This window comes from Drosophila montana, unplaced genomic scaffold (genome assembly GCF_035044405.1).
Source record: "Drosophila montana isolate Dmon_TW-CO22-7 unplaced genomic scaffold, ASM3504440v1 contig_2581_1, whole genome shotgun sequence".
NCBI classification, from domain to species: domain Eukaryota; kingdom Metazoa; phylum Arthropoda; class Insecta; order Diptera; family Drosophilidae; genus Drosophila; species Drosophila montana.
Genome location: NW_026997444.1, coordinates 274,372 through 298,433, shown reverse-complemented (window position 1 = coordinate 298,433; position 24,062 = coordinate 274,372). Strand labels below are relative to the sequence as shown.

The window sequence follows — 24,062 nt, the reverse complement described above, 5'->3', positions numbered from 1 at the left end:
AAATAAAATATTAATATTCTATGCATCGTAAGTAAACACATATATGAAAATAAATACAAAATTGGCAAAAAATAATATATATATATATAGTTAATCTTGCTGACCGTACTAAGATATGCTGGGTTTCTGTTGCCGTTGCAGTTGCACTTAGTTTCAAATTGACCGCCGTTGCACAAGCGAAACAAGTGAATTATCGAGAAAATAAAATATTAATATTCTATGCATCGTAAGTAAACACATATATGAAAATAAATACAAAATTGGCAAAAAATAATATATATATATATAGTTAATCTTGCTGACCGTACTAAGATATGCTGGGTTTCTGTTTAATTAATTAATAATAAACTACTAAATTTAAACATTTTACTACAAGTATTTACAAATCACAGCTACAAACACTAAGGACAGCGGGCGTGGCCAGTGTTGCATAACATCGACATCGACGATGACAGTCATCAACAAAATGGCGGCAGCGGCGGCGGCAGCGGCGGCGGCAGCGGCGACTAACTAAGAACCCTTTTTGCGTAGCTTTGCTGCGAATTAGAATTATTTCGCTTGCCTAATCAAATCATAGTCAGGCGCGTTTATCTTTAAAGAGCTTTCTTGCATACGTATATGTAGTATGTGTAAATGTGTATCTGTGTGTGTGTTTGTGTGTGTATCTGTGTGTGTGTTTACAGCCAGCCTCCCTTGCGGCCAAACAACAAGGAACTAACCGAACCCACAAAGGCCTGCGTGATGCTCTGTGAAGCCGTCGTCTTCGACTCACTGTCGCTGCTCTTGGCGTCAGTTGTGGGTGCACCTGCTCCGCTGCTGCTGCTGTCGGAGACCTTGCCAAGATCTGATCTTACACGCCTGACACCGCCTCCGGAGGAGGACCCGCTACCCGCAATGGTGCCCAGATCGGGTCGCTGCACGGCCATGCCGTTCTTAAGGTTTCGTCGCGACTTTTGGCGCTGCATCTGCTTGAGGCGTGTTTCGCTGGCCGACGCCGAGGCATCCCCTGCCGCTGCTGCGGGATTTGCCATTTTTGCAGTTGGCGCCGCGGCCGCCGAGCTTAGATTAGGCTTCCGCTGCAGCACAATACCCTGGTCATCGCTGTCCTCGCTGTTGTAGGCGCTGCTGGTGCTGGCACTGCTGGCGGCCATGCTTGTGGCCGCCGTCGATGTAGCTGCTGGCGTCGGCGATTTCAGGCCGCGATGCAGCACGCCCTTGATTTGTGCGCGATCAAAGTGTATGTCGTCCACGATGCTGTTGCTGCTGGTGTGCAAACTCTGGAGGCTGTCGCCGCCGCCGCTGCTGCCGCTGATTTGCGAAAGCGGGGAACTGCTGCGATTGGCGATGCCCGTGCCAAGGCCGCGTTGTGCGCTGATAATGTTCTCCAGGCCGATGCTCTCCACCTTCTCGATCAGATTGAGCGAGCGCAGAGCCCGTCGCTCCAGGTGCGACAGCATCACCTTCTGCTGGTGCTGCTGCTTGCTCAGACTGCGCTGTCGCTGCAGATCACTGGGACCCACCAATTTGCGTTTGATCAAATCGGCGCCCGAGGACAAGAGTCCAAACAACGGCTCCGGCGACTGGGCACGCGGCGGCGATCCCTCCGGACTGTTGCAGGGTGTCACTGTCGGCGAGAAGTTAGGCCCGGCGGGCGTATTAAGTGCGCTGGGCGTGACCGCCTTGATGCCGCGTTCATTCAACATGCCAGCCAGGCCCAAGTTGACCGAAAACGTGGAGCAGGAATTCTTGCGCGACATTCCGGCGCGAGGCGTGGCCGGACAACTATTTCAGGACGAACAGAAATCCAATTAACCATATGCAAAAATATAAATATCAGAAGTCCTACCTTGGCTGTCTGGATGTCGATGTGGAGGCCATGCGAGAGGACATCTGCGACTGGGAGAGGAAGGACAAGTCGTTGACGAAACCATCATCCGGATGCATGACCATGCTGTTCGTGTAGGTGTAGGTGCAGCCAGGCGCCTCGAACTGCTTGCCCAGGCCCAGCTCATCGCTGACGTCCTCCTCCACGTCGGACAGCGTGTACACCTGCATGCCCAGATCGTCGAGGCCACGCCCGCCGCGTATGGTCACGCCCGGACGCTCCTCCAGCAGACCGCTGAGCGTGGGCGTGGCCAGACGCGACCAGTGATGCAACGTCTGCGAGCCCTCCATGGGTTTCACAATCTGCAGTTTCTCTGGAAGACGCCACTGGTGCGTCGTTAGGCCAGACGAGCCCGATCCCGTGGACATGATGCTGTCCGGCGTGCGCACACCCATGGGCAACGTTAGGCCAGCAGCTTGTCCGCCCGCCGCAACGCCGCTTCGTCCGTGCGTGGGCTCGTCGTAATTGTAGGTCCCGACAGGCGCATACGAGAGCATAGCACGACGAGCCAACACCTCGGCGGGCGTGAGACGCTTGAGAGCCGCCTCCAGCTCCTTGGCACCGGGGGCGCCAGGCACACCTGATGGCTGCGCCGGATATCCGTCGTCCGACTGCGAGTTAAGGCTTTCACTTGAGAGCGTCTTCAGGCCCAGCGAGTTGCTGCTGCCGCCGCTGGCACCGCGATAATAGGAGCCCGCCGGGTAGGCCGTTGAGGCCATGCGCGGCCCGGAGGCACTGCTCATGGACATGGCGCCCAGCTGAGTCATGGACACATTGCCACTGTCCATGTAGTTGCCGCTCTTGGTGGCGCAACGCACCGTGTCGAAGACCCGCTGGTATGGCGGCGGCCCGTATATGCTGCTGGAGCCAAGACTGGCCGCCATGCCAGCCGGCAGCTGCGACATCATGCGACTAATGCGGTCCGCACAGCGCTGGCTATCACCCGAAATGCCGGAGTCCAGGCTGTTCTCCGAGTACAGCGAAGACTCCATCAGTTCCGACTGCAGCGACTCGACGGCGACAGCAGCAGCTGCACCGTTCGTGCCCAGGCCGCCCAAGAACGAGCTGCGGGCCTGCGGCTGCGAACGCTTGCGTTGCTGCTTCAGCTGATCCTGGGCAGAGTGCAGCAGGGCGAGCACCTCTTCATAGCGCTGCTTGAACTCCACCAGCTCGAGGGCGAGCGCATTTTGATTCTCCTTGGTAACATGCAGCAGCGACAGATGCTCGTCGTTGTCCTGCGTCAACTGATGCAGACGCATCTCGGCCTCCGCCAAGCGAGCCGTCAGGCTGACAATCTGTTCGTGCTGCAATCGGTTCTCCTCGCGCTGTCGCTCCAGCTCCAAACTGATATTGTCATACTGCGAATTGGCATCGTTCAGCTGGGCACTTATATCCGCCATCAGCCGCCGCTCGTGCTCCTCCACCTCATCCGTCTGGTGGGCCAGCTGCGTGGCCTCGCTTTTAAGTGACTTATTCTCATCCAGCAATGAGTTCACCTTCTTCTGCAGCAGGTCCAGGGTTATTGATTTGGACATGGTAGGCGTGTCTATATGTTACCAAAAAAGTTCAGTCTTTATTTATATGACTTATCAACTTGTCAGCTAAGCTACTTGCCCGCATCAGTTCCATCGTCCGCGTCGTTGGTTAGCACCGAAATTAGTTCATTCTTCTTGTGCAGCTCGTGGAGCAGCTGGGCGCGGTCATCGTTGGACGACTTTAGATCTGTCTCCAGATCACTAACACGCGCTTCTAATGCATTATTTTGCGTGAGCAGCTCCTTTCCAATTTGCACCGTCAGCTCCAAATCCTTCTCCTTCTCTTCTAACAGACGCGTCACGGCTTCAATGTCATCGTAGGCACGAGTCATCTGGCTAACACGGTTACCACATAGAACTGCGAAGCAATTAAACTTATTAGATAACATTTGAGTCGCAATAAAAATAAGTTAAATTTATGATTAAATACTTTAACAATGGTCATTGAATTAACATTTAATCTGTGCATCAATTACCAGGGATGCAAAATCAATAACTGATAGGGCTGCAGGATCGTTATGTAATTTAAAAAAATACCAAAGCAAGAATACCTTCCATGAGCAATTGTTCATTCTGCTGCTCTCGCTCTCCCAACCCAAAGCCCAGCAGACCATACTCATGCGCTGGCGTCGCTGCTGACGTCGATGCTGTTGTTGCACTACCACCTGCTGAGAGCTCGAGTTCATCCTCGTACTCAAGTTCATCTTCAGTGATGCAAAAGTTATCGTGCCAATCGCTCGCCGCTCTCGTTTGGCACGCAACAAACGAGCATTCCTCTAGGCAGTTCTTTGCTGTTGCATCAACAGCATCCACATGAGTGCTGTTGTTGCTCTCAGTGGCTAAAAATCGATGCACACTGTCGCCGGCAGCAGGCGCCACATTGACAGCAGACCGCAATTCCCACCCTATCGCCGTGTCTGTCGTTGCGGCTCCTTCGCCATTGTTTACGTGTGTCATGGCCGAAATTAGTCTTTATTGATATTCTTATTAATACTTTTAATTACGATGCAGCTTTAACATTATCCGAATTTCTGTTTGAAAATATTTAAATCTGTTGCGTTCTTTTTTAGCTTTGCTTCTGTTTCGTATTATGTAATAAACAGTCTCATTTTAAATTTTGCTGCCAAGGCACTTGGTTTTTCTGCTGGTGGTTGATGTTATTCTTGTTGTTGCCTGTTTTGTGAGTCTAGAAGTTAAGCGGCATTTTGGGGTTGCATTCGTTTGTCCCTCCATATGTCACATGAGTTTTTTATTTTTATAATTTTTTTCTTTCTTTATAGTTTGAGCTGCAACCGCATTGTCAATAACAGACGAAACACTTAAATGAATTACTAAATTAATGTGAATTGTCTGAAGTCACCAGAGAAACTGAGTCTGTCATGAGAATTGCTTTCGCTCACGCGCGCTCTCTCGCTCTTTGGCCTCTCTGCCACCCACTCAGCGCACGTTGAATGTGCGCAAAATATCGTTTTTGCGCAACGGTTTCAATATGAAAACCTAGCTTGAACTTTAAACCAGATTTATGAATTACTTATGTATATTTATAGCCATGAGCGCAACTTGAAAACTCTCAACTTCAAAGCCACTTCTTGCAAACGCGACGTACACACATAAACTAACAGCAGAGCGGAATAAGAGAGAGGAACGAGCAGTGGCAGAGCAGCGGCAGCGCAGCAGGCAACTGCAGGCTGCAACGCTCAGCTTGGAAGTAAAAGGCGTTTTCCCTAAGACAGCGCGAGTGAAAGGAAGAGCAGCATGAATGTTTTGTGAAAATTAATGCAACAACAGCTGCCGGTTCTACGGGAAATACAAGTAATAAATATACGCTGATGGCCAAAACTCACGTGTTAAAAATATCCACACAGATTGGTTTTTAGCTACTTTCGGCAGCGAACTTCACGAGGGTTTCACTTCACTGGGCAGCAGCAACAACAACACAGTTGGTAATCACAATAGCCACAAGGCTGTGGCCAGTCCAAAGGTTGTGAGACATTAACGAATGCTAAAACTTCCAACTGAATTCTAAAGTATACAAAAAAAAAACGCCAGACGGGCAAACGGCGCTCCAAACTCGTGACGGAGCAACGTAGTCGAACAGATTGACGCACACACACACACACACACAGAGACAGACGCTTCGCAATACACAAGCACGCAATTTGAGTATAAATGTTGTTGTTCTTGTTTTTAGACGGCCCAGAGGAGGGTTACGTTTTTTCTTCGCAATTTTTATCGAAACAGCGCGCTTCTCTTGTTTGATTTTTATTTATGAAAATATAACAGAGCACTGATTGAAATTATCGTTCACATTTTGACAATACTTTCTAGTCTTTTAAGCATTACAATTGGCACGAATTGTGTAATTTGCGGATTAGCAGATACACGACGAACGCTCAGAGTGAATTTTATTTTCTGTGGGTCTTGTTGCTGCATTGGAATCCACCACCAAAGATGACATCCACACCGAAAGAGAGGCAACCAATGCGCTGTTATTGCTCTGTTATGTACAAACTGCGGCTATTCTGTTAAGTTGTCATCCACCAGACAGAGAGTGAGAGAAACCTGATAGCATTGCCAGCGTAAACAAATCTATCGCTCACATACCCTTGGAGAGGTATTAGAACTAATATGAACTATTACATACCCTTTAAGAGGGTATTTTTTATGAAATGTTTAACGGATATAGGGAGACTTCTACGTCCCCATTAAGTAATTTGGTTTTAAATAAGCATTAACCGTCGAGATTAATATAGACATGTCCGTCTGAACTATCGGTCGTAAATTAAGTTCTATGAAAATCTATTTTATTACAATGCTTTTTATTTGGTAATAAGATTTGAGCTTTAAAAAACAGACCTGAATTCAGGATATTTGAAACTGCATTAAAATAACAATAAGCTGCAATTATTTATTTATTTGTCATATATCATTTTTCATATCCTATTTTTATTGAAAAACCCGGCATCGGTCTACCTAAACCTAATCCCATTCATAAATAGATTTAGGAACTCGTCGCGGGTAAATTTCCGTGTATTAGGATAATAAAGTTCCCTGGAAAACTAGGCACACAAGCCCAACGAGATGCAGGTAAGTTTTAGAAATTGAGCCCAAAATGTGCGAGTTTTTAGAATTGTTGGGTTTGCCCACAAGTTCCGAGTTCAGCTAATCTGCCAAATACTTTTAAACACGTGCCGTGGATACGAAAATAAAACGTGAAAACACAATTAGTTTTCGTCTATGTTTTTATAGAAGAGTTTGAATAATATTCTTCGGACCTGGCGAGTGCAGACTAGCCCCAAAATAATTGTCATGGGAACAGTTCCTCACATCATTTTTCAAATGTGCTACACACTCGTTTTTTTCTTAACATAACTAGAAAAACGTTTTACGGCAAATAAAATGACAGGTAATATTCCGTTAATTACAATCGGTCATTAAACTATTCATTTAATGACTTTAGTCTTGAATTTGTTGTCCATTGCAAATGTCAAACTAAGGGCTTTGTGGCGTTGCTTATAGATAAAAAAAAACAAACTTTAAACAATCTGCAGCTTGGCTTGAACATTAGCCGAGATAATCAGCAAGTCATGATAAGGGCAAAAAGTTGAAAAAAACGCAGCAAAAAGCTTAGAGTGCGATTAATAGGATGAGATCATGTGCTTTGCAACGGGGATTTGGTCGGAGCATTAATAGTTTTTCAAATTAACTTGCTAAAAGCTGTTATTTACATATATATATATATATATACAAATCGATAACGATTTGTGCAAATATCAACAAGCCTTCGGCGGGATTTATTGAATGAAGCAGAACAAAAACAAACACAAAGTCTGAAGTTTTGCAAACAAATGGGAATTAGAGATAAAAAAGAAATGCGAAAAACTGCTGTCGTGCTTGTTCACACGTCGACCACAACACAAAGCAAGAACAAATAAAATCGTAAAAAACTAAAATTAAATGCAGAAAACATTAATCGATCAGCAAATAAAGAAAGAAGCGATAAGATAAGTTAACTCGAGGGGCTTTTGCACAGGCAACTGCAGCGGGACGCGGGCTCCGCTGCACTTCACCTGATAACCAAGTTTTTTCTTAAAGGTCGATCTAAGCCAAGTGTCCACAATTTTAAGCGGTAGGACTTAGCTAGTTAGTCATTTAGTTTTTACTATGAAACAAAGCAAAAACAACTTTTTGGTTTGGTTTAACATACAAATTTGGGCCCCATATTTCGTAGATGCCAAATTTAGTTAGAGAAAATTAAATTAATTAATTAAAATTAGCGCAGTAGTCAAATAATTGAATACTAATTAAATATATTTCTCATCTTTCATGGACGTAAAAACCAGGTTTGCGACTTAGTTTAAGCCAAAAAAAATGTTGTGGCATGGGAAGGATTAGTTAAATCTTACCTTTGTTAGTCAACAGACTGCGCACAACTTTGAGACAATTCTGGCCATCGACATTCTTGGAGGCGTAGTACATGAGCTCCCAGGAGCTGGCCGTTTGCAGCAGCTCGGCGGGCAGCTCAAAGTTGGGCCCATCCGCAGGCAGGGCGCCCGTTATGGGACTGGGAAGTGGGGTGCAGGGTGTGCTGCTGACGTCCTTGGACTGAGGCTGGCCCTTGGCCGCAAAGTCGTGCAGCAGCGCCAGCAGCGGAGCGGAGGCGTTCGCTGTCGCCTCCTTGGGCGTGCTCTTCATTTGCTGGACAATGACGCGCATACGCTCGACGGCCTCCAGTTCAAGCTCGAGGCGCGTGGGCGCCGGCTCTGTGCCATTGACAATGGCGGACATCGAGGCACAGGAGCCGCTCAGACTGTCCAGGCTGTCGAGCTGTTTGTCCAGCTGCTGCAGCTTGTCCGCGGTGCGCTGGCAATTGCTCTCCAGCTGCTTGCCGAGCAGCTTGTATGTGTTCTCAAAGTGTTTGCTCGCATTGGACGGCTGCTTGCTGATTGTCTCGACCGACTCCGCCGACGTCGACGTTGTCGTCCACATGGAGCTGCTGGAGCTGCAGTTGGACATCAACGAGGACAGGGAGCCGCTGCTGGCGCTGTTTGCCAAATGCGAAGTGCTGTTCAGCAAGTCCAGCTCCGGTTCGAGCCCAGCGGCGAAGTTCTGCTGATAGTCATCAGGGTCTTCCGGTTCCAGCACCATTTCGTTGATGATGGGCAGCACTGGAGCCATTGCTGCCAGCTTCACATAATGTGGTTGTTCTTTGTCTTGTTTTTTGTCTAGATTCTTGCTCTTTAGAGCGTTGTTGTTGTTGTTGTTGTTGAGTAGTGACATTTTATTGTTCTGATTGGCGTTGGTTTAGGGAGCAAGCGCATTGTTTGGTTTATGTTTAACACAAGATTTGCTCATTGGTTAGCTTTTATTTTTGCACACAATTAACAATTCACCGAGAATTTGAATGCAGCTATTTATTTTGGCCTGTCAAAGAGTTGTGTGTGAGTTGTCACGTTTGTCAAAATCGACAAAAGAGCCTGGCACGGTGGCAGCACTGCGCCGCAGCCAGTGTTGGCAAACGCATATGACCCTACCCAAATGTCAGTGTTTCGCACACAACTTGAATGCAAAAGAGTTGTGTCTGAGTCCTGGCTGCGCCGCAGCCAGTGTTGGTAAACGCAGTCCGTCTCCTTCCGCCTACCAATAATTAATGCGCATTTAGTTATAGTCTCGCATTATGTCAAGTTGACTCACTAATCAAAAGCACGTTATCTTTATTGTCTCACCGGACACCACACTTATCGATGGTCTATTTTTGTTTATCTAAACACTTTCTGCGAAGTCGAATATGCATTTTTTTTTTTTGCAATGTCTATCATTATATTACGAATTTCATATACATAACACAACCTTCTTGCCACTTCAGTTTGCCACATTAACATACAATGCGCGTGGAAAATATTTCAAAACCCTAACCGAAATAATGAAAAACTCAACTTCACACACAAGAGTGGACCGACTGACTAACTAAATGGAATGCAGTCCGGCCCTGGGAAATGGTTAGAGTTGGCGACTAGGAAAATGTCGAGCAACAAAACAAGTTTACAAATTAGCCAGCATAAAAGAAGCGCCTTTCCCCTTGCCATGGCCACATGTCAGCGAACACGTTGCCCAGCACTTTCCTCCTGTGTGGGCTGCGGCGTAGAACAGATCTAAGCAGAGCAGAGGATGTAATAATGACCAGGTGAACGTGGGTTTGGACATTGGAATGTAGCATGTCCGCAGCTAAGGGGAAATGATGCAACATTAAGTTGAGAGCAAGTGCTGAAGGCTGAAGCTGCGCCTAATAACTATCAGATCATAATTTATGGTCTGGCGAGTGAAAGAAAATTGAGCTGAGCTAGAAACAAACAGCCGTTAGCTTGTGCCAAATAAACTGCTCAGGTGAGAGATGACCAGCACAAATGAAAAATTCAAGCTAAACAAATCACAGTCCACGGCTAACTCTTCGTAACGCCAACTATTAAAATGAGAAGTAGTTTGTCTTTAAAGGGAAAAGGTATGTAACATCCTACATGAACTTCCATTTTTTGTCTTTATAAAGAAAAAGGTATGTAAGACCAATATTTTTGTTTCGAGCAATTTGGGCTACAACATTTTCAACATTTTAGGAACGTCATCAAAGTTTCAATTCTAATGTAACAATAAACTGACTGTATTTAACCCAAAAACACAATATTCGTTTTTTTTGCCTACTTTAAAAAAATACTTCTATCCAAAACCTACTCACCTCAATTAAATATAATAAAAAGATGAACAAAAACTTAAGCGAAAGAATTTAATTAGCTATGTTTAAGTACCTCGTCAATAGTCTCGGAACGTCACATACATTAATATTAAAATTTGTAAGGCAATCACGAGACACTTAAAACTCAAATGAATCAACGCACAAGCAAGAGCTGCTTTTAACTCTTTGAATACCCTACAAATTACAAAATGAAATGTAGAAAACAAATATGTAAGCTACATATGCTTAAGAAAAAATTAATGCTAGGAATGATATTTGAATTGATAGAAAACAAAAACTATTTTTTAGAATTTAACATTGTACAACACTACCAACAGATACTGAGAGAGCATACCGAAAGAAGAGTATATCGAAAAGCATCACAAATTGCGGAGAAGCTTGCATAAGGTTCATCGACATGCTAAAGGCGTACAGCCCTCGAATGAAATTTATATATGTGTACAACTTTATGAATCAGACTTTAAAGGTAAGCCTCGACTATTAAGGGGCACACACGCAGTCATACGGAGGGGACATTAGTGGGTAAATGTAAGTTTCGTTATCGCATTGATAATAAAGCATAAAGCAACATTTTCAAGAGGCTTAAGAATCGGCTAGGTTGATGGGCTAATTGGCTGATTGACAAACTATACGCCCGGCGGCGCTGCAATTATGTAAAGACAGCTGAATAAATAACAAAAAACACACACAATATACGCTAATAAAAAAAAGCAAATATCAAAATAAAAGAAAAAAATAAAAAATGCCAATCAATCGCTCACACGCGAAAATGAAATGAAATCGGCAATAAGCAGCAGCTAAATAAGACAAACGTTGTAATTTTGATGTTTTTGGTTCACATCAACTTTCACAAAAAGTTGTAGGTAATTAATTATTTGCAAAAGTTAGCCGCAATTAAATACTTCTACTTATGGTCAAACTGTAGCAAAGCCGAATGCAATCGGCAAAAGGAGCACTGCATCGACAAGCGCTACCCAACACCAATAAGGAAGTTCAGTGGGGGATAAGTACATACATATGTACATATGTGTTGACTAATAACATATGCAACAATTTATGCTCCTATCCATGATCCACTACGTGGCTAAATTGCGACCAATTGCGGCCCGCTATGTGAATGTCCTAATCAATAGGCCAGTGACACAGACTAGAGCACAAACAACATAGCAGACCGTTGGCTCTCCGGACATTCGCTTGACTCTTAGTGTTGTGAAATGACGTAATTAAAGTGTGTCACTTCGTTACCCGTCATTTATTTGTGTTTGACAAAGAGGTGTTCGCGGCTGCCACGGACATAATCCGTATTATACACCCCAAGCATAAACACACACACACACCTGACACAAATTTTTGCCACTTTGCGCATTGTTTGCCGTTGTCCGCCGGCAGCTTAACACCAATAAAATAGCCGACAATCTAGGTCTGGGGGAAATGATCGGCAATTTAACGTGCCTAATAGCTAACAACAACGACTTGCATTGCGGTTTATATTCTCTTGATGAGTAACCAACGGAACGCGTTTTTGCAGTTTAACGCAAAGATAAACGCACACGAACAGGTGACAAGAGCGTCTGATTGATGCGATACACGGAAGAGCAGTGCAGCAATATTGCTGATAATTATTAATCAGCTAGCCAGAAGCGACCGGACGGGCCGGCAGGCCGGCCGCAAGATCTGGAACTGGATAAGCGGCATTTCAAGTGCGCAACGGTAAATAGCAAAATTACAAAAGCCACGCAAGACGCGATGGACAAACAAATGAACGAGCGAACCAAACAGCTGTGCTCGTCTTTTGACGGACATACGGTAAATTCCGATAGACAACGATTTCGTTGAGCGCTTCAGCTTATCAGCTGTAGACGGAGACAGAATAGCGGCACATGGAAAAACGATTATGTAAACGACAGCAGGCCAATGGAAACGTTGAATGGCATCCAGAAGTACAACTCGAAGCGAATTGAGCTAACAGACGAAAGCCCTGCCCATGCCCTGGTATGAATTACAACTTCTACACTGACTCACAGAGAATTTCGACCCCATTCATTGAATTTGTTACACACACAAGCAACAAATTCGCCTCTTCATAATTCACAAAGCTCTCAGTTATTGTTGCTGTGTGCGTATAGTTGTCCTAAAAATAAATTCAGTTGCATGACGCCAGTCGGCAGTCGGAGCACTTGGAGAAATACCGAATGTTTCGTTTAGCTTGTGTTTTTGCACAAATAAATAACACAAATATAGCAAGTGCTGTATTTATGATTTTCAGTTGTTTATGCTGGCTCGGTGCCTCACTTTTGGTTTAATTATTTTATTTTTGGCAATTACAATTTTTGGGGCACGCACACAGTTTCACTGCCACACGCCGAATCATTTTTAGCAGGGCAACATAATTTTTGGCCCAATGTCAACGTGTGTATATTTTTAAATTACATATACAAGAAAACGCGTACGACGCTTACGAATTTCTTTTGGCACTTTTCATTTCTAGCGGCGCGTCGCCGTTGGTTGGCAAACTCTTTTGAAATGCACACACATCGACGACGCACGCGGAATGACAAAAGCGGACAATTGCCCCAACTACTGGCGAATGCTCCAAAAACAGCTGTGCGCTGTGTGAATGTCAAACGTTGAGGCGAATGGCAAAATCAGTGTGACCAGCGACGTTCACACTAAAATGGACATATTTGAGCTGACATTTATTGGGTAAATTATATTAAATCATATTCATCTTGAATAACAATCAATTGTTTAGGTTTCATATTAACACAGACCACATTAAAGAAAACATTTTAGAAACTAAACGATAACTTTTTTTTTTAAATTGCCAATAGCAATAACATGGAGTTTTTGCCAACACTGAGAACAAGTGTTGTGTTAAGACGCGGCACTTGGCGCGCTTTTTAAATAATTATCGCATACAATATTAAAAATTAGTTTTATATAATGTTGCAGTGAACATAATCTAAAACTAAAACACAAATATTGTACTATGATAAATACTACTTTCATTTTCATGGTATAATTGACAAAAAAGTATGTATATGTCGAATTTTTTGCAGACTCTGCCAAGACACATAAATAATACTTTGTCACAAGTTTTTCGGCGTCAATAAGAGCTAAGGAATACATATAGAATTTATTTTTAACCGATTTGCGTCGAGTAGATAAAAGAAAATTGCGTTTTGACTCAAGCGAAACAGATAAACAATTTTTTTAGATATTTAAAAATGAATAAAACTTAAAAACAAATCACACAAAGACGATTTTAAAAGAAACTGATGGCACAGACATATTTCCATTTGTTCTTTCTGATGTGTACCCAAGTGCTATTGTATAACCATAGCAATTGGGCTAGAAGAAAAGGGGATATACATATATATATATAGGGGCTATTGCGAATTGAACAATAGGCATTTCACCAAGCGCTGATAAATATTTAAAATGACGCTGTAGCTATTTATAGCGTAGACACTTGTTTGATTATCTTAATGTGTAATAGTATTGATAAGAAGGTACTCACGAAAATAGTTGAGGCACTCTCTAGTCTGCTCCTTGGTCAAGCCGAGACCCTCGACTGGGATTGTCAGCGCTGGCGCTGGCACAAACCAATCCTCATTCGCATAGCCCGAGAAGTCGGTGAGGAAATCACTTCGTACTTTATATTTGGGTATTTGTTCCTCCAGCAACGAAAATATTTCCACCTCCGGCAAGTTCTCGCTGCTGCACAAATCTGTGTGTGTGTGCGTGTAAATAAGTGATACATTAGCACATTAGCTTAACAATTAGCAAATAATTACACAACTCACCCGTTAAGCAGCTGGCATCGGCGGTCTGTGGTTTGTTGGTTGTCGCCTGTTGCATGAGACGCTTTGTCTGGAGCTTGGGCAAATGTTTGCTGAGCGTCGCCTGCGCCGAGGGACTGAGCGGCATTGGGCCGCCATTGGCCCCAAATGTTGCGGATAGCATAAATGTTGCACCTTCTTATTTTGCCTAGCTTGTAATTATAAATGTGGCTTGATAACCGTTCGGCTCGTCAGTATCCAGTCAGTTAATCTGCTGCAAATAATATGTAAACTGGCTTCTTAATTAACTGGCACTCACATCCAACTAACCAGCTAGCTAACACCTAGCACCTAGCACCTAGCACCTAACTGGGCGCGCTTTGTGCTCGTTTTCATTATGGAGCGCTTATCTTCCATTCAAGTCTCCGCCGATAAAGTCAACGTCAACGCGATGATTATTAATACTATAAATATTAGTGCACGTCAAAGGATTTTCGCGTTAATTTATCACATATTTTTACAGGCCGGAGTCGGGCAGATTCCATATCGGATATCATTACAAATGATAACACGTGAAACCAAGTTAAACATTTTGGTGTTTAACAGTTATTATATTTTTTGATGAATTTTTTTTTTTAACTAAAGTTAGAGGCTGCCTTTTCAAAATATTCAATTTAGCTTCTTCTCACGATTTACCGTGCACCATTTACCATTATCAACTGTTAACTGATTTTTCTTCACCCACTCGATTTTTGTCTTGGTCTTCAGCGCGAAGAGAACTCGAGCTCAATTGGTAACTTTGCCTTCACTTTAAGAGCTGCGAGTCAAAGAGATGGCCAAAAGCAGACAGACAGACTACGTGCCAATCGCGGCGTATACGTATCACGGCAACCTCTACGTCTCACAAGCGAAGCGATAATACGCAACGGGGCGAAGGCGGAGGCGACAACAAGTAATTAAACTGTAAACAAAACATCAAAAGCAAACAATCGAAGTCAAAAATGTCGCCGCAGGAAGCAAAGCTGCGGCGAAATTATTGCACTTTAGCCGCTCAGTACAGCAAGTCGACGGCGCTGTGACGCACAAAGGCCGTTTAATGGAAGCATGTGACGGCGACGCCGACAGAGACGACGACGCCTGCAGAATGATAAGCAACCACTAAGGACCAGAGCCAAGGGATTCCCTGACCGTGGTCATTTGATCAAGCACACAACGGTTTCGCGATAATTGCGATAACAGCACGCGAATTTGGCGATTGCTTTTCGCTATCGACTGCAACTGCATTGCGTAATAAGAGAGCAAAAATTTACATTTAGACACATATGACAAAGACTCTTAACAGCAACAAATTCGTGAATGTGAATGGAAGCCGGCGAAGCCAACAGCGAAGCAAATGAAACGGAATTGAAAAAAAATAGCAAATTGCTATTGGTTGCCGTTGTTGTTGCTTTGTGTTCTCGCTTCTCCTGCTCGAAACATTTTTTGTTTAATTTTTTTTTTTAGCTTCGTTACGTTTTGCACTGTCCACTGTTAAGCGCGCGTTACCAGCCCCTGCTGTTAGCGAAACTAAATGGATGGATGGCATAATGCTCTAAAATAAATTTGAAAGCCAAAGGCGTGCGCGGCGTCAATGGTTGCAGCGTTGGGGATGCTTGCCAAAAAATAAAACCACAAAAACAATTTGGTTAAAGTTTTGTTTCCTTTTGTTGGCTTCTAATTGTGGTGCTTAAATTGTTTGCGATTTGTTTTTTTTTTTCTCGCTTCTTTCGGGCTGCTTTTACGGTATACCCATTTTTTTTTTGGCATACGCACTCACACACACACAAACAGTTGTCGTACACTTATATAAGCAGCGCTGCTAGCTGACAACGTCGTCGCCGCCGTCAGTGGGGCAGGGTCATTAGACGACACCGTTGTAATTTGTGAAACGAATTTATTTTAAGAGTTCCGCATGCACTGCAAAAGGCCTGATTGTGAATCAGCTGGCTAAGAGCTTGGAATGGGGGATGCTGCTGCTCCGTAGGGGAGGTCAAAAATGGGCTGCGTGGGTGCAGGAATGTGTTATGCGTATGCCTGCGCGTGTCTGTGTGTGTGTTTTTATGTTTGTTCGAGGAGCGCGCCCACTATAAATGCGCGATTATAAAACACTGTCATCATTTGCTCAGCACTCGCGCACTCATTCATAAGTGTGAATGTTACTAATATTTCATCATTTTAGTTGGATATTTTTTTTTTATGAAAATGTAACCTTAAACTAGATAGCACAATACACGAATTATTGAATTTTCATGTCCAGCACAATGTTGTAGCTGGATAATACCTACATTTGTTGTAGTTGTGCATGTGTTTGCCATTTTATTTTTTCGATGTGTTGTGGCTGGTTTCACACTAAAAACGAAAACCACATGCCACTTTTCTCTGCACAAGCGCGCGTCAATTGTTGAAATTAAAACATATAAAACACGTTCGGCTAATAAAATATACAATATGTGTCTATGTTCGTATAGTCACATCAGATTTTAACTAAATTAAATAATTTCTGGTCTAACAAAATTGGTTTTTTTTCTGCAGCTGCAGCCAATTTCTTGCGCATACTAAAGATGGCACATGTCTCGATAATTTTGATAGCTTCTTGTATCGATGATTCTTAAAGGCAGATTCTCGTGATTTCATTCGTTTCCGATAACTGCGTTTTTAAATTGTGAATTGAATTTTGCGAAAAAAAACTAATAAATTTATACAAAGATCTAATTTTTGAAGCGGATTTTATTTCGGGCCTCGAAAATAAGTTTTCATAGGAAGCTTGGTTCCGCGAAAAGTGTCAAAACAGTTCTCAAATGATTTTTCATAAAGAAAGTTGGAGATTAATTTCAACGCGATAGTTCACCAGCCGTCTTTGACCCCCATTTATATTAATTTAAACAAAGATCTCTGAAAATGAGTTTGAGGCCGATCGGATGGTAAACAACAAAGTTTCATAGAAACTTTTATTTTCGGGTTTTCCACATCGGCAAGTGGAATTTAGGCTTTTGCGTTGCCCACCAATCAGTCAATCGGGAAAAATAGTTTGATAAACAAAGACATATAGCTCTGAAACACAAAAAATACCGAATCGAATTTTTATTTCTCTTTTATATTTTAGTCTACAAAATATTTTTTGTTTGTTGTTTACATAGCATTTCATATTATGTAGCGCTGTCTAAATTATGCTTTGAAAGGGGGTAAAATATAAATTGAAAAGTAAAGGGATGTCGCAAAATGTTTAGAATTAAAATCCAAATCAATTTTTTGGCGTGTTAGGAATGCCTAATTTTATGTTGCATACATTAAATATATAAATATTTAATTATGTAATTGTAATTTGATTTGCCCGTTTTTTGTTTTTTTTTTTGTTTTTAGCTAACTGAGGGCCATTACCCAAATTCGGAGTCTTTCAAAAAATTGTTAAAATTATTACAAAATTTTTGTTTAACGAATAATAACAATATATATTATATAGTTGCATCTGATGCTGCAAATCTATCGCTTGGCCCATCAATCGTCAGCATTTTTGCGGGTCGGTGCAATCAAGTCGACTGCGCTGATAGCATCGGGGAACATGGAGTGATAGTTGATTACCGGCACGTACGCCGCGGTAATAACACGCCCCGCAAACCAGCGTCCGTGCAGCGCATTTACAGCCAGCACCGCTGTGGTTGTGCTCGGACATTTGACATAGACGGTGCCTGTGGGTGAAACCGTGTCCACATGTATATGTAGCACACCACCGTGCTTGGCACATTCGTCTAGAACATCTTCACGTACATCAGTGTCCCATGTGGGATTTGTCTCGGTGCGCGGATCAAACATGTTCGACAGTATAAAGCACTGTGTAGCTATGGATGGCGTCTGCTGTTGCTGCTGTAACGGTGCAGGCTGCGGCGCTGTGGCAAGTAGCGCATTGGCCGCTGCCTGTGGCACGGCCAACCCGGCGCCCTCCGCCAGCTTAAACATGAGCTGCAGTCGTCCTGTGGCGCCAAGATCTATGCCGCTGCGATCCATTTCATCAGTGTCCAGTGAACTAGTATTCATGTCTAGCCGCTCCGTAACATTGCCCACTTTCATGGGACGGCCCGCCAGTTCGAACCCGTTCAGTTGCTCCAAAGCCTTTTTGGCATCGTCAGCGTTGTGATACTGCACAGAAAATATAAATTAATATATTAACATTATTGCAAAACTAAGATGGAAAGCAAGTCTTTCATACCGTAATAAAGCCGTAGCCTTTGGAACGACCCGTCTCAGTGTCCATAATCAGCTGAATAACATCAATTTTGCCAAATGGCTCGAATATACCACGAAGCATGTCCTCGGTGATGTTGAAGTGCAGCGACCCAACATAAAGTCGCATGGGTCCTGTGTGAGCTTTGGGCTGGAACGGTGGCGGAGCATTCTGCAGTCTATTTTTTTCGGCCTGCGTATGCTGCACCATTATGGGGACGCCCAGCAGCCGTTGGCCCGACAAACCTAGCGCGAGCGCCACCGATTCGGGATCCTCGAACTCAATGTACGCAATGCCCTTGAAACGTTTGGTCTTGTTGCACGTAATCAGCCGCACATCGCGCACCTTGCCCACGCTGGAGAAGAACTCCTCCAAGTCGCGTGCGCGCACTCGCTGCGATAGCTGAATGCAGAAAACGGTGCGTGCATCGCGCTCCTCAGGACTGAGCTCGGTGGGTGGTGTGCGATCCCCGACGCCATTCGGTGGCGATCTGCCGCCACCACCACGTCCGCGTCCACCATATGGTCGTGGTGAGTAGCTGGTCCGACGGCGACTGCAACAGAATAAAAGAAAATACAAATAAAATATACGTATATTGCAAAGTTTGCATTCTGTGCAACACAGATTATTGTGTAAATATTGCACCTCCACCTACTTTGTGTCTTTGGAGCGCGACTGACTTCGCCGACGTTCTCGTATGGGACTCATGCGTTTACGTTGCTGATCACGGGAGCGACTGCGATGGCGCCTGTCGCGAGAGCGACTGCGCTTGCGCTCGGCATCGCGCTGCATAGTTTTGCTGCCGCCTCGGCGATCGCGAGAACGATGATCACGTTGATCGTTGCGTCCACTGCCGCCGCCACGTCTGTCATCGCCGGGGCGCTCATCGCGTGAGCGACTGCTCGGCTTGGCATCGCGATAACGATGATCCCGCTGCTCTCGATCCCGCTCTCTGTCTCTATCCTTGTCACGATTGCTACTACGTTCAGTGCCACGCTCCTTTTCACGTTCCTGATCCTTGGAGCGCTTGTGACGCGACCCACTGCGACTACTGCAATGCATTAAACTTGGCTATGAGGCTGGCCCGTTTTGTAGAGAAATGACATTTGAACTTACCGCGAGCGGTGGCTGCGCTTTTTGTTGCCATTCGAGGAGCGCGTTCCGTTTTCAGTGTAACGCTCATCCTCCTCGTTGTCATCGTGGCCGGCACTGTCGCTGCCGCTGCTGCGCCCGCGTCCTCGTCCAGCGCTGCCCGCACTGACGTTCTACAGATAGGGTTTTGGTTTGGTATTTGGTTGGTTTGGTGGACATGGGAGGTGGAAGTCGCAAGCAATAATGTACATACATAGAATTGGATATTTTCATTTGTTCATGTTTTGTGGGGGACATTTGACACAAACACACATAACGTTTAGTTCGTTGTTGATCGCACGTTACGTTGTTGTTGTTGTTGTTGGTTGTGGTTGTTGTAGTCATTATAATTTTTTTTTGAGGTTTTTGTTTTTTTTTTGTATTTTTTTTTTTTTTTAGTTGAATAAGAGAAAGCAAATCAAAGTAAATTAGTTAAATTTTTGGTATCTGCAAGTACATAAAATAGAAATGCTTAAGTCAACAATGATCGCTTTAAAGATCATTGCCAATTTACAGCAATAGAGCAGTAGTAAGAGTAGTAATACATATGCGATTAATAAAAATAAAATATGGTACAGACGACAGCTTGCGCTCGATTTCAATTGTAGAAGGATATACCTATGATATACATATATCACGTATATATCTATACTGATAGGTAGGCAGAGCAATACACACACAGATAAGTAGACCTCGGCGAAATGTCTCCACACATATGCAATTCGATTCGATTCGATATTTGGGTATTAGCGCTGGCTAGTGGTTGGGTTGGTTTGTTGACTGGTTGCTTTGGCTCTTATTTGACTAAAGACTCTGGCCACCACATCGCAGGCGCTCTCGTCTATATATGGACATACATATACATAGATATAAGTTATAAGATATGTGTAGTGAAATAATTTAAGTTTGCTTATTACGTTTTTCAATTGATAGGCTTTTGATATTGGTGTTTATGTTTTTTTTTTCTTTTTTTTTTTCAGTGGTTTATATGATTTGGTATTTTTATTTTGGGCATTTCAGACTCGACTCCTGAAAGAGCAGTGAAGTGGACTTGTGATTCTTTCATTCTTGTCTGTCTGTGAGTGAGAGTAGTAGTAGTGCTGCCTGCTGCCCCAGACAATAGGTAGAGTTTATCTGAAATTTAGTGCACGTTCAGTTTTCATTGATTTTTAGCAGTTTAAAACAAATTCATATAAAAAAAAAAAAACAGAAACAAATCATACAGAAAACAAATGCCTAGATATGTTTTGGTTTTTATTTTCTTTTTTCGCAGTTTCTGGCACATTCAAAACTTACCAAATGGTCTCCAGCTTTTTGTGTTTAGAATGACCAAAACAATCACTAGCAACAATATTGAGCTTAAACGATTTCTGCAAAGACATTTCACCCTTAAGAATTATTCTCGCTTTTTGTTTTTAATTATTTTCGTTTTTTGGTAGTGTGATATTTTTTTTTTGCACATTGCTTTTGTTTTAAAGAGATAGACAGAAAGTAGAGCAACCACTCAGATGATAAATTCAGACATAATTCCAAATGGAACTACTTTTGAGAACATACTTGGAAATTTGATGTTACCATCAAATCATATATAATATTTGTTTATATACACAACTTATCAATTTCATTTTGGATATTCTATATAATAAATATTTAAAATATAATCTAGATTGTAAGACGACTGCCATTGCATGTTAATAACGTTAAATCGAGTAAAGTTAATTAGGTTCCTTATATCTGGAATACCACACTATACAACAGAAATATAATACATATATGAATTAAACACTTTTGATAAAGGCTTATCAGGATTCTCAACATATCTCCATATCTATGATTCGCATCTAGAAACACCCTAAAACACTAAAAGATAAGAAATTAAAATGACTATAAAGAACCAGCATAATAAAAGTTCAGTAGCCCAAACACACAAAACTGTAGGTGACGTCGGATTCGATTACGATTTTGTATATAACGTGCAAGCTACTACTAAAGCAGGCAAGGCACACACACATACACTGGAGCACGTGGGTGTTTAATTAGGCGTCAAGGTAAGTCGGCTTTAAAATATAAGAAGTTAACAGAGAGGCGATAACGCCGACTGTAGCAAATCGATGCAGTGCCCTACGCCTGTCGATTTTCGATTGCATTTCAAGAATTCAGGTTATAAATCGATTTACGACAGCCACTTCGATGCAGTGTCCACACACACACATATTCCTACGTAAAAGCACAAGCGCATCCACAAAGGTGTTAAGCAAACTTTGCGTGTGTGAGTGTCAGACGACTCGAATACATATGTATGTGTATACATACATAAATGCGAACGCACACAATACGTGCACATACGGCGCGCTTGATGGTGTCTATTTAGAAAAGTATACAAATATTCATAAAATATACCACTCTCGCAAGAATTAAATATTTTGTACAAACCGTTTCTTAATTAATATGATGCGTTTAACATTATAGTCAATTAGTGTACTTACGTTTTTTTGGTAGGGTGCTTCCAGCATTGCTTCAACGTCAAAGTCTTCGGCCATGTTGAATTTTTCGGGACGGGGAAAAACGCCCTAAGTTGTTGTCTGGCACGTTTGAAAAAACCAAAATTGTTGATGGTTTACACAGGGCAACTCGAAGACTCACTTACAAACTTGCGTTTTTGTTATTTTGTAAATTAAACCAAATTTTCCTTTAATCTTAATATTTTTTCTACAGCGTGGCTGGCTATGTTGTGTTGCTGCAGGGTTGATAATAAATACAAATCGATACCCACAGCGTTATCGATACTTCTGTGCCTAAATATTGAAAATCAACTCGATAAATGTATTGAAAATTGAGTATGGATAATAATAAATATTAATTATAATAAAAGTAAAATACCCACTCATTCGCGAATGATTATTCTAGAATTTCAATTAATAAAAGACTAGTCGAAATTTGTTAGTCTTACTGCTAATGGCGTTGCCATATCGTTACCATATTAATCGATTTGTTTATATTTACATATACGCAGCGAATTTTTAACTCTGCAAAATTAATGTCGTTACATGCATTTAGCGCCTTTAGAATTGAGGGTGTTAAACAAATATCAGGCGTATCCCGTAGGTGCCAACTTAATTGAATGGCGCAACGCAGTTTAAAAAACAACATCTACAAAAGCTTACCCTGCTGGCAGTGGTAATTGTTGAGTCATCAGCGTCCAAATTAATAACACAAGCCAAAAAGCAGCAGAAGCCTTGGAGGCAAGGGTGACCGTTAGACTGTATACGTAGATTGCGTGCGTGGAGCGCAACTAATAAAGCTACAGGTGAGAGGCAGTTGCGTAAGTTGCATCTGCGTTTGAAACTCCAACCCAATCAACAACTAAACCATCCCCCAATACTAACTCACTTTTACACAAGCGTTACGCGTCGCTGACTAGGTGTGTCTAAAATAGAGGAAACTGTGTATACTAATATTTTGCATGTCTTTAAATTGCAGCTGAATTAAACTTCAAATGGAGGACTACAAATTCCTATTCAAAATTGTGCTCGTCGGCAATGCAGGAGTTGGAAAGACATGTCTGGTCCGACGATTTACTCAGGGTCTTTTCCCACCCGGCCAGGGTGCCACCATTGGCGTAGATTTTATGATTAAAACCGTTGAGGTCGAGGGTGAAAAGATTAAGCTACAAATTTGGGATACGGCCGGACAGGAGCGTTTTCGTTCCATCACACAAAGTTACTACAGATCGGCGCACGCACTGATCCTTGTCTATGACATTAGCTGCCAGCCCACATTTGACTGTTTGCCCGACTGGCTAAGAGAGATACAAGAATATGCGAACTCAAAGGTGCTAAAAATACTGGTGGGCAACAAGACGGATCGCGACGATCGCGAAATTCCCACCCAAATAGGTGAGGAGTTTGCTAAACAACATGACATGTACTTCCTGGAAACATCAGCCAAAGAGGCGGAAAACGTTGAGCGCCTGTTCTATGAAATCGCCGCCGAGCTTATCGGTCAAGCTCGCAGTAAGGACGGCAACAGTGCTGCTGCTGCGGCTGCACAGCGCCACACCGATGGTGGGGGTTCCATTGGACTGGGCAGCTTGAGTGCCAAGGCGGCGCAGAGCAACTGCTGTGGAGGCTCACACAGCTCTGGAACCGGCAACAACTCTAGTCAAGGCGGCTGAGCAAGGACAACGGCAATGACAGTCGGCAGCTATCAGCTAAAAATCAACTCAATGACTATGGATGCTAAATATTTGTGTTAAACTCCTTTGGATGTGTAGTCTTAGTAAGCCTGATTTTCTACTTAGTATTATTTGTTACAACAGATCTGGGTCTGAGTCTGGATTGTAAGCATCACAGTTAGTGCTTTAATTTAATGTCTATTGATAATATCAACAATGCAATGCACATTTTGTTTTTATTTCTAGAGTATTACTGGTGTATTTAAAATATTCTTTATATGTTTATGCAAACGCGTATTTGTTAAACTCTTTTTTATCAATTATTTAAGTGTATGCAATTTACATGGTGTACACGCGTACTTGTAATAGTTGTTAAGATGATTTTATGACATTCCAAATACTAAAATAGTTCTATATGAAATACATACCGAAAACGTCAAAAGGAATAACTCACCATGTAATTAAATAAACCTTAATACAGTTTTAATAGTGAATTTTAATTATGAATTACACGAGCGGACGGGGAGATACAGGGCCTGACTAAAATTT

The 24,062-nt window shown here is 42.9% G+C and overlaps 3 protein-coding genes and 1 long non-coding RNA gene across 8 annotated transcripts; 2 read left to right on the top strand and 2 right to left on the bottom strand.

Moving 5' to 3' along the window:
• Window positions 1–586: 586 nt before the first annotated feature.
• Window positions 587–16,516, bottom strand: milt (trafficking kinesin-binding protein milt). Of its 3 annotated transcripts, XM_064683089.1 has the most exons (6): window positions 16,275–16,516; window positions 13,975–14,224; window positions 13,689–13,898; window positions 3,500–3,778; window positions 1,847–3,431; window positions 587–1,782 (listed from the first exon to the last, which is right to left on the bottom strand). In XM_064683089.1, exons 2-6 carry the CDS (start codon window positions 14,132–14,134, stop codon window positions 678–680), a joined length of 3,339 nt encoding a protein of 1,112 aa, XP_064539159.1. In that variant the 5' UTR covers window positions 14,135–14,224; window positions 16,275–16,516; the 3' UTR covers window positions 587–677. The 3 variants fall into 3 exon arrangements, with proteins under 3 accessions (XP_064539159.1, XP_064539158.1, XP_064539160.1); XM_064683088.1 differs by lacking the exons at window positions 13,689–13,898; window positions 13,975–14,224; window positions 16,275–16,516 and adding an exon at window positions 7,827–8,853; XM_064683090.1 differs by lacking the exons at window positions 13,689–13,898; window positions 13,975–14,224; window positions 16,275–16,516 and adding an exon at window positions 5,265–5,784.
• Window positions 11,668–12,969, top strand: LOC135428953 (uncharacterized). Of its 2 annotated transcripts, XR_010436353.1 has the most exons (3): window positions 11,679–11,878; window positions 11,989–12,160; window positions 12,657–12,969. It is a non-coding gene; the product is annotated as an uncharacterized LOC135428953 (long non-coding RNA). The 2 variants fall into 2 exon arrangements; XR_010436352.1 differs by having other exon boundaries at window positions 11,668–12,160.
• Window positions 16,517–17,055: 539 nt separating the features above from the next.
• Window positions 17,056–22,129, bottom strand: Caper (RNA-binding protein 39-like protein Caper). 2 transcript variants are annotated; one of them, XM_064683044.1, is made up of 6 exons: window positions 21,987–22,129; window positions 21,826–21,921; window positions 19,325–19,473; window positions 18,864–19,259; window positions 18,194–18,761; window positions 17,056–18,123 (listed from the first exon to the last, which is right to left on the bottom strand). In XM_064683044.1, exons 2-6 carry the CDS (start codon window positions 21,877–21,879, stop codon window positions 17,485–17,487), a joined length of 1,806 nt encoding a protein of 601 aa, XP_064539114.1. In that variant the 5' UTR covers window positions 21,880–21,921; window positions 21,987–22,129; the 3' UTR covers window positions 17,056–17,484. The 2 variants fall into 2 exon arrangements, with proteins under 2 accessions (XP_064539114.1, XP_064539113.1); XM_064683043.1 differs by having other exon boundaries at window positions 21,826–22,093.
• A 197-nt stretch (window positions 22,130–22,326) lies between these two features.
• On the top strand, window positions 22,327–24,007 carry Rab30. Its single transcript, XM_064683049.1, has 2 exons — window positions 22,327–22,646; window positions 22,820–24,007. Exon 2 carries the CDS (start codon window positions 22,836–22,838, stop codon window positions 23,511–23,513), a length of 678 nt encoding a protein of 225 aa, XP_064539119.1. The 5' UTR covers window positions 22,327–22,646; window positions 22,820–22,835; the 3' UTR covers window positions 23,514–24,007.
• The last annotated feature ends 55 nt before the right edge of the window (window positions 24,008–24,062 follow it).

What these genes read in the sequence shown, in the direction of transcription:
- milt (XM_064683088.1), bottom strand. Translation starts at nt 8,700, where the DNA reads ATGTCACTACTCAACAACAACAACAACAACAACGCTCTAAAGAGCAAG. An exon ending in GGACGATGGAACTGATGCGG is followed by an intron (nt 3,432 to 3,499) that starts GCAAGTAGCTTA and finishes GGTAACATATAG; the next exon opens with ACACGCCTACCATGTCCAAA. An exon ending in TCGACATCCAGACAGCCAAG is followed by an intron (nt 1,783 to 1,846) that starts GTAGGACTTCTG and finishes GTCCTGAAATAG; the next exon opens with TTGTCCGGCCACGCCTCGCG.
- Caper (XM_064683044.1), bottom strand. Translation starts at nt 21,879, where the DNA reads ATGGCCGAAGACTTTGACGTTGAAGCAATGCTGGAAGCACCCTACCAA. An exon ending in AAGCGCAGCCACCGCTCGCG is followed by an intron (nt 19,260 to 19,324) that starts GTAAGTTCAAAT and finishes AATGCATTGCAG; the next exon opens with TAGTCGCAGTGGGTCGCGTC. An exon ending in AAGGCTACGGCTTTATTACG is followed by an intron (nt 18,124 to 18,193) that starts GTATGAAAGACT and finishes TTTTCTGTGCAG; the next exon opens with TATCACAACGCTGACGATGC.
- Rab30 (XM_064683049.1), top strand. Translation starts at nt 22,836, where the DNA reads ATGGAGGACTACAAATTCCTATTCAAAATTGTGCTCGTCGGCAATGCA.